Source organism: Pinus tabuliformis, chromosome Q (genome assembly GCF_031772625.1).
Source record: "Pinus tabuliformis cultivar Carrire ecotype Pingquan chromosome Q, CPIR1, whole genome shotgun sequence".
Classification (NCBI taxonomy): domain Eukaryota; kingdom Viridiplantae; phylum Streptophyta; class Pinopsida; order Pinales; family Pinaceae; genus Pinus; species Pinus tabuliformis.
Genome location: NC_142296.1, coordinates 207,463,392 through 207,471,544, shown reverse-complemented (window position 1 = coordinate 207,471,544; position 8,153 = coordinate 207,463,392). Strand labels below are relative to the sequence as shown.

General features: G+C 40.6%; 1 protein-coding gene across 1 annotated transcript; it reads right to left on the bottom strand.

The window, feature by feature from the left end:
* Positions 1–389: 389 nt before the first annotated feature.
* On the bottom strand, positions 390–2,770 carry LOC149218934 (uncharacterized). The gene is made up of 3 exons (XM_089386665.1): positions 2,575–2,770; positions 1,801–2,343; positions 390–1,105 (listed from the first exon to the last, which is right to left on the bottom strand). The coding sequence occupies exons 1-3, from the start codon at positions 2,768–2,770 to the stop codon at positions 390–392; spliced, it is 1,455 nt and encodes a 484-aa protein (XP_089242791.1).
* Between the last annotated feature and the right edge of the window lie 5,383 nt (positions 2,771–8,153).

Here is an 8,153-nt window from a genome sequence, read left to right as displayed (position 1 = left end):
TCTTTAGGAATGAGGGCGAGGAATGCTGAGTTTGTGCAGCCTCCAATTTTCTGACATTCTTGGGATTTTAGGATCATTTTCATAAATTCTTTCTCAACTATCTGCCAGCATGTTTGAAGAAATCTGGGCGTGAATCCATCTGGACCCGGAGCTTTATCGGGTTCCATTGCAAAGAGAGCTTCTTTGACTTCATTTGTAGTGATTTTATTTTCGAGAATCTGGTTCATTTTTGCAGTAATGAGCTTGGGGACAACGTCTATCAGATTGGCGTTCAGGCTGGTCTCCACGTCTTCAGAATACATCTTTTCAAAGTGGTTTGACGCAGCCTTCTTGATGCTGGCAAAGTCTTTTAGAGTGCTGTTTTCATTTTTAATTTCTGATATAGAGTTTCAGCATTTTCTAGCTTGAGCCTGCTTATGGAAAAAGGAGGAATTACGATCTCCAGCCTTGAGCCATAGACTCCTTGACTTGAGCCTCCAGAATTCTTCTTCTGCCAGGCACGCCCTATGGAATTTATGTTGCAGCTGATATTCCTTATCTAACTCTTCTTTGGTGATTTCGGCAACTTCCAGATGGAGGTGATGGATTTCCAGATCATTTTGATTTTTTTTTCTGTCCTCTGCAGGATTGGGCAAGGTCTTTACCCAGCCTTTCAGCATCTTTTTAACTCTGCGAAGTTTTTCCTCCCATACAAAGAAGGGAGACCCCTTGACCGGCTCTTTCCAGCACTCTCTAATCTTTTGCAAGAAATCTGTCTCTTTGGTCCATAGAGAGCTAAACCTGAAAGGTATAGGACCTAGATCCTTAGTAGATATCAGTTCTAGGCTGATAGGCTTATGATCTGAGACACTGCTTTGGAGAATACGCATTCTAGCCTCTAACCCCAAGAGTAGGAAGGAGCTTTGAACAAGAAATCGGTCAAGTCTTGCCGCTATATGTCCCGGCCCCACTCTCTTGTTTGACCAGGTGAATGTGCCTGTGACTGGTTTTATATCTAGCAGATCCCAGTCTTGCATGAGGTCTTCCACCCATTCTCTTGTCGGATCCCTGACTATGCTACCTCCTCTTTTTTCTGATGCGCGGAGTGTGAGATTTAGATCTCCGACTATAATTATATTTTCCAAATTTTCTAGATCTGCCAGGCTTTTGATGGAGTCCCAACAGTTCTTTTTCTCACCTGCATTGTTAGGAGCATACACATTGAACAGAAAAATAATCTCCTTTGATTCTAAATGTTGCATTTAAAAAAAAATCCAATGGGTATTCAGGGACTCAGAGATTAATGAAAACTTATTTGTGTTCCAGAGCGCCCCAAGTCCTCCCGATGCTCCACAGGCAGACATTGCATGCGCTCCATTTTTATTCCAAAATTTTTTGCTTGCTTGGAGGAAGGCTGAATCCTCCATTTTGGTCTCCTGGATGAGGAGGATATCTGGGGATTCCAATCTTATTAAGCTATGCATTTCTTCTTCCTTAGCTGAGGTGCCCATCCCCCTACAATTCCAGGAGACTATCTTCATCATTTATTTCTGCCTTGGAGGGCTCCCTTAGAGCCCTGTGATTGAATCCTAGTCACCTTCGGAGTTTTAGCTAGGAGCTTCTCTAGTGTTGGCTGGCTGCCCTGGAGCTTGTCCTTGTAGGTTTCTTGTTCTCTTTTTTCTTTTGCAGATTTGCGCCCTCGTGTAGATCTTCTGGGAGAGGACTGGGATTCCCCGATTTCCCCTTCTTCCTCCGATTCCTCGGACTCTTGGGTTTCCTCCTCTTCTTCTGAAGCCTTCTCTTTGGATCTCTCTGGAATACTTTTGATGGAGGGGGAGGCTTTAAGGGGAGAGGCCTCCTTTGGAACTTCTGTCTCTTGTGTGTTCATGATTTCAGATCCGAGGATTTCAAATTTATTTCCTTGGCTTTCCCTGGCTGATTTTTGAGCAGGGCCCTCTTGAGGAGTTTTGGCACTGCCATTTGTGTTCTTCCTGTGAGAGGTTTTGGATCGCTTTGCCTGATTCCATCCATCTTCCTTTCCTTTTTCTTCCACCCCTTTGGACGGGCAGTCCCTGGAAAAATGCCCGTAGACATGGCACTTCCGGCATTTGAATGGCAGCTGCTCATAATCCAGTTTCTGTATATGAGTCCAGGGACCTACCACTATTTTGACGGCTTCCGGCAGTCCGACCTCCAGATCTACCTCCACACAGATTCTGGCACAATCATACTGGTCCTTACTATTAGCCTTGTCTATAAATTTTCCAAGGGTATTTCCGATGTGCTTCAAAGAATCCCAGTTCCAGCAATGAACTGGGAGGTTGGGGAGTCTCACCCACACCGGAACTGCTGTGGGCACGTCCACTGCCAGATTGAAGTCTGGCATCCATTTGTTTAAATACAGCCCTTGGGGGCCCATGAAGTAGGGGCCATTCCTGAAAATAAGGTCTTTGTCTTCTTTTGCAGAGAATTCAAACAAAAAATAGCCTCTCCCGAGGAAGTAAGAGGTTACCTTATTTTGGATCAGAGGTGCCCAGTTCCTGGCTACCCAATTCTCGGTCGACTTTGGGGAAGGCCAAAGTCCTGTAAACTGACCAACCAGAGCCCGATCTGCCAGAGAAAGAGCTACTTGGATCGGTCCTTCTGGCGGGAGAGCGATCTCCGGAATATCTTCCAGCCTTTTCACAAACTTCGCTGCTTCCATGCATTTCTTCTTAGGCAGGGAGGCTAGAAGGGTTTTGAAGGCCTCTGCTGTGGAAGGTGAAGGAGGAGAGGGGGTTGGCTCCTCCATGGAGAGCCAATAGCTCCAGCCAAGGCGGCCGCGGCCGGAAGCAGGACCCTCGGCGGACCCCCGCAGGCACAAAATAGATCCCTCCGCAAGCTCCCTCGCAGGCTCCAGGCAGGACCTTCCGCGGACTCCCACGCAGGCTCAGAACGCATGAAGTGCGGGCTCGCTCGCAGGCTCGGCTCCCGCGGAAAGCAGATCTTCGCAGGTTGTAGAGCGCTTTGGGGAGGTTAAGATTGAACCAAGTTTGCAAGTGATAATGTTAGTCTAATTAAGGCATCAATAAAAATTATATGAAGCTTAGAAATAAAAATTATATGAGGCTTTTCTAATATAAGTAAGTATGTTTATATATAAGGAGGAAAAATGGACGTGAGCTTTATAAATAAGGGAAATATCTATCAATATTTAAAGAGGTAAAAAATATGTTTAAATTTGTAAATACTGTTATCAATAAAATTAAATAGCTATAGGTAGTTTATTAATTTTGAGGAAGTTTACTTAGAGCTTAAAAATACCCAATTAGAAGCTAGCTATAGCTTAGAGGGCCTTCACATGTGTTGTTAAGAGATACATAGGATAAATTTTGGCTAAAGGAAATAAGGGGTACAATACGATCAATGTATAACACCTACTCAAATCACCAAGAATATACCCAAACCATTAATATGACACACATCTATGAGAAAAATTATGAAACACCATGGAACAACTCATATTAAAACTACAACCAAAGCATCAAGAGTTAGAACAAAGTGTTTAAGTGAACACAATAAAAATATTACCCATTGGACATAATATCATATATACATAGATCATACATATCTAGCTAAATGTGGTAGCTAAAGGAAACTCTTCCAAAACCTAGTGTCCTAGATGGTTAAGGCAAGATGTGATCAAAGCAATGATACATACATGAATTACATATAGATTTGTATGCCTTAGATGGAAAATGATCAATGTGACATGAATCGTAGGGGTTGTGATGACAATCTGTTAATTTTAGTTAACAATGGTATGTTCTATGCTTAGCACAATTACTTCAATGTTCCTTACGTAGCCCAATAAAAATTTCAATTTAGATTTCTAGTAGCAATCACATTACCCATTAATCACATTAACAATAAAAATAGATAAAAACATAAAAAATATGCAGAAGACAAGCCCAGATAGGAGGACACCCGATTTGGCGGATGCTAGGGAAAAACTCCAATGTTGGGAAAATCCTTTGATCAATTCTTCTTATTATTATATCAAAAGTTCAGTAGAGAGAGAGAGTACATAAGTCAAATTGACTTGCCAAATTCAAAGTCAAAACAACCTTGTCAATTTATGCAGTCAAACTTCAACCCTAACCAAAAAGTCAATGTTGGTCAAATCAACAATAAATCATCCTCAAAATAGCTCGGTCTTCCCCAGTTAAACTCGACCTAGTCAGGAAGTCAAAGTTAGCCTAAAATAGCTTGGTCAAACTCGGTGAAAGGAGAGAGAAAAATTGTTATAAGTTTTTGCGGTCAAATTGCAGTCAACCATGATAACGACCCATCCAAAAGCTCTCAGATGTTATTAAGAAGAGGAAGGTTGTTATGATTAGTTTCAACTCGACACAAATGTAAACCCACTTTGAATGCACCAAGGGGGATTTGAAGGACAACATCCGATGCTCTTGTGTGTATGTGGTTAAACAAAAAGGCCCCCTTTCATTTTCATGAAGTGTTCCTTGTACAAATCCATGTTAGAGTCGAGACCCTGAAAAGATGAAGTCTAAGTACATTGAATGTATTGTCTATAAATAACCTCTCTAACAACCTGACAAAAACATACAATGATGTCATTTACATTGGAGCTAGTGTAAATCACTTGAATTGTGTTACAACTTTAATTGCTCCCCCACAAAAATGTGTCATGCTTCCTTGTTAATGATGCTTCAACCCTATTAGAGAACAACCTCACAATGTAAAAGGAATTTAAAGATGATGTAACTTTAATAGTGCCCCACATTCATCCCCTAGCTCACTAGTCATGGCTAATTTAAGGCTATTTCAAGCATTGATGTGGATAATATCATTTTATTTTATCTTATGTATATTATTCTACATTGACACAATTGAGTTTAGCGGTTAAGGACTTAAGATTTAGGGGATTTTGGTGTCAGTGGTTAAGGGGTTAGCAGTTAAGGTGTTTAGGTGGTGAAGGGTTAGGGGTTAAGGGTCATAGGTTAAGATGATAAGGAGTTATGGCTTAGGAGCTTGTTCATGGATTATAGGTTAGGGGTTACTAGTGTCTTAAGATTTAATGGGTCAAGGGGTTTATGGGTTATGAGTTGCAAGTGCAAGGGTTAAGGGATTATGGATTGGGGGTTAAGGGGATAGGGAATTTAGTGGCTATGGGTTAATGGCTTATGTTTTGTGATAATTGGATTCCTAATCTCCTTATCACCACTTTTGGGGGTTCCCCTATCAATTGCTCTTGCTACCTTCCCTCTAGGTCCCCTAGACCCTATGGAATTAAGTTGTAAGCCCCTTTCTTATTCTCTAATGCTAGGATTATAGATCTTAGCAAACCATGCTTTTACCTCCAACTTCTACCATCCATGCTACCCTTGTGTCCCCTTACCCCATTCAATACACCAAAAAATACCACCCCACAACCCTTTTGTTCATGCCATTCCACTTTTCCTAATGTTATGAACCCCCAAATTTGGTCCCAATTCCCATACAACTACACCCTTGGGCCCCCTTGGCTAAGGGATTAAACACATTAGGGTTTATGGGATGTGATAAGGGAGCCCTTAATCCCCTTATCACAACTAGAAATAGGTTCATGAACACCATCAATATCTATTGGAGGTATTGCGATGAAAGCAATAATGAATACAAAAGTTGTGGTCAATAAGACAAGGATCATCAAGATGTTAAACCATCCAATGTAAAGTCTATGGTTTTCAATGCTAGTGACCTAGTCACATAAAATACCCATAAAGTTTTTCTTTGTGACACCCCTAGGATTCAATAATTAATCCAAAGTGAGAGGATTCGTTGCTAAGGTGACAATGGAAACAACCTTGAGTTGACACAAAGTGACCCTTTATGAGCCTTACACAACTAGGGTGTCTGTTTCGTCATCAACAAGCGGCACAATTGACAAGTGGCAACATCTCACATTTATGGCACTTGGTCACAAATCTTTATGCATGTTTTTTCCACCGAGGGTATCTTTCACATTTCCCAAGGCACAATTACATATTTGGATGAATTTTGGATAACTTGTCACATTCCACTAGCTTGATGCATGAAGAGGAGCTCCCATCCTTTAAGAAGATTTTGGAGGATTTCATGGCATAGTCAAGGGTCACATGTATAAAAGAAGAACACCATAGCCAAGAATAAGAAAATTGGCATTTGTATCACATGGTGTAAAGGAGAAGGACATAGGTGAAGAGTACTCCATTTAGAAACATAAAAAAGCTTGTTTATGTCCTCTTTCCAGAGAAGAGGAGATATATTGTGACAAAAAGCCAAAATTGCCAACAAAGGAAGGCTTGGGTAAGGGTTTACTTCTTTCACATGTTGAGAGACATTCATGTATTTTAAGGTGTGTTTTATTGTTGATTTCACATATTTGGAAGCACAATTGTATAAGTGAAAATATGATGTTATTAAGAAGAGGAAGGTCATTATGATTAGTTTCAACTTGACACGAATGTAAACTCACTTTGAACGCACCAAGGGGGATCTAAAGGGAAACATTCAGTGCTCTAGTTGTGTGTATGTGGTTAAACAAAAGGGCCTCCTTTCTTTTGCATGAAGTGTTCTTGGTACAAATCCATGTTAGAGTCGAGACCCTGAAAAGATGAAGTCTAAGTAAATTGAATGCATTGTATATAAATAACCTCTCTAACAACCTAGCACAAACATACAATGATGTCATTTACATTGGAGTTGGTGTAAATCACTTGAATTGTGTTACAAATTTAATTGTTCCCCCACAAAAATGTGTCATGCTTCCTTGTGATGATGCTTCAACCCTATTGGAGAACAACCTCACAATGTAAAAGGAATTTAAACATGATGTAACTTTAATAATGCCCCACATTCACCCCCTCGCTCACCACTCATGGCTAATTTAAGGCTATTTCAAGCATTGATGTGGATAATATCATTTTATTTTCTCTTATGTATATTATTCTACATTGACACAATTGAGTTTAGCGGTTAAGGACTTAAGATTTAGGGGATTTAGGTGTTAGTGGTTAAGGGGTTAGCAGTTAAGGTGTTTAGGTGGTGAAGGGTTAGGGGTTAAGGGTCACAAGTTAAGAGGATAAGGAGTTATGGCTTAGGAGCTAGTTCATGGATTATAGGTTAGGGGTTAGTGTCTTAAGATTTAATGAGTCAAGGGAGTTATGGGTTATGAGTTGTGAGTGTAGGGGTTAAGGGATTATGGATTGGGGGTTAAGGGGATAGGGAATTTAGTGGTTATGGGTTAAGGGCTTATGGTTTGTGATAATTGGACTCCTAATCCCCTTATCACCACTTTTGGGGTTTCCCCTATCAATTGCTCTTGCTACCTTCCCTCTAGGTCCCCTAAACCCTATGAAATTAAGTCCTAAACCGCTTTCTCATTCTCTAATGCCAAGATTATAGATCTTAGTAAACCATGATTTTACCTTTGACTTCTACCATCCATGCTACCCTTTTGTCTCCTTGCCCCATTCAGTACACCATAACATACCCCCCCACAACCTTTTTGGTCATGCCATTCCAATTTTCCTAATGTTATGAACCTCCAAATTTGGTCCCAATTCCCCTACAACTACACCCTTGGGCCCCCTTAGCTAAGGGATTAAACAAATTAGGGGTTATGGGATGTGATAAGGGAGTCCCTAATCCCCTTATCACAACTAGAAATAGGCTCATGAACACCATCAATATCTACTGGAGGTATTGCGATGAAAGCAATAATGAATACAAAAGTTGTGGTCAATAGGACAAGGATCATCAAGATGTTAAACCATCCAATGTAAAGATGGTTTTCAATGCTAGTGATCTAGTCACATAAAAGACCCCATAAGAGACATTCATATATTTTGAGGTGTGCTTTAGTGTTGAGTTCACATATTTGGAAGCACAACCGCACAAGTGGAAACATCTCACATTTGGGCCACTTGGCTACAAATTTGTATGCATGTTTTCTATTGAGGGTATCATTCACATTCCCCAAGGCACAAATCAAATATTTGGAGGTATCTTGGATGACTTGTCACATTCCACTAGCTTCATGCATGAATAACAACTCCCATCAGTTAAGAATGTTTTGGATGGTTTTCATGGCATAGTCAAGGGTCACATTTACAAAAAAAAGAACGTTTAATTCAAGAAAGTGACAACTG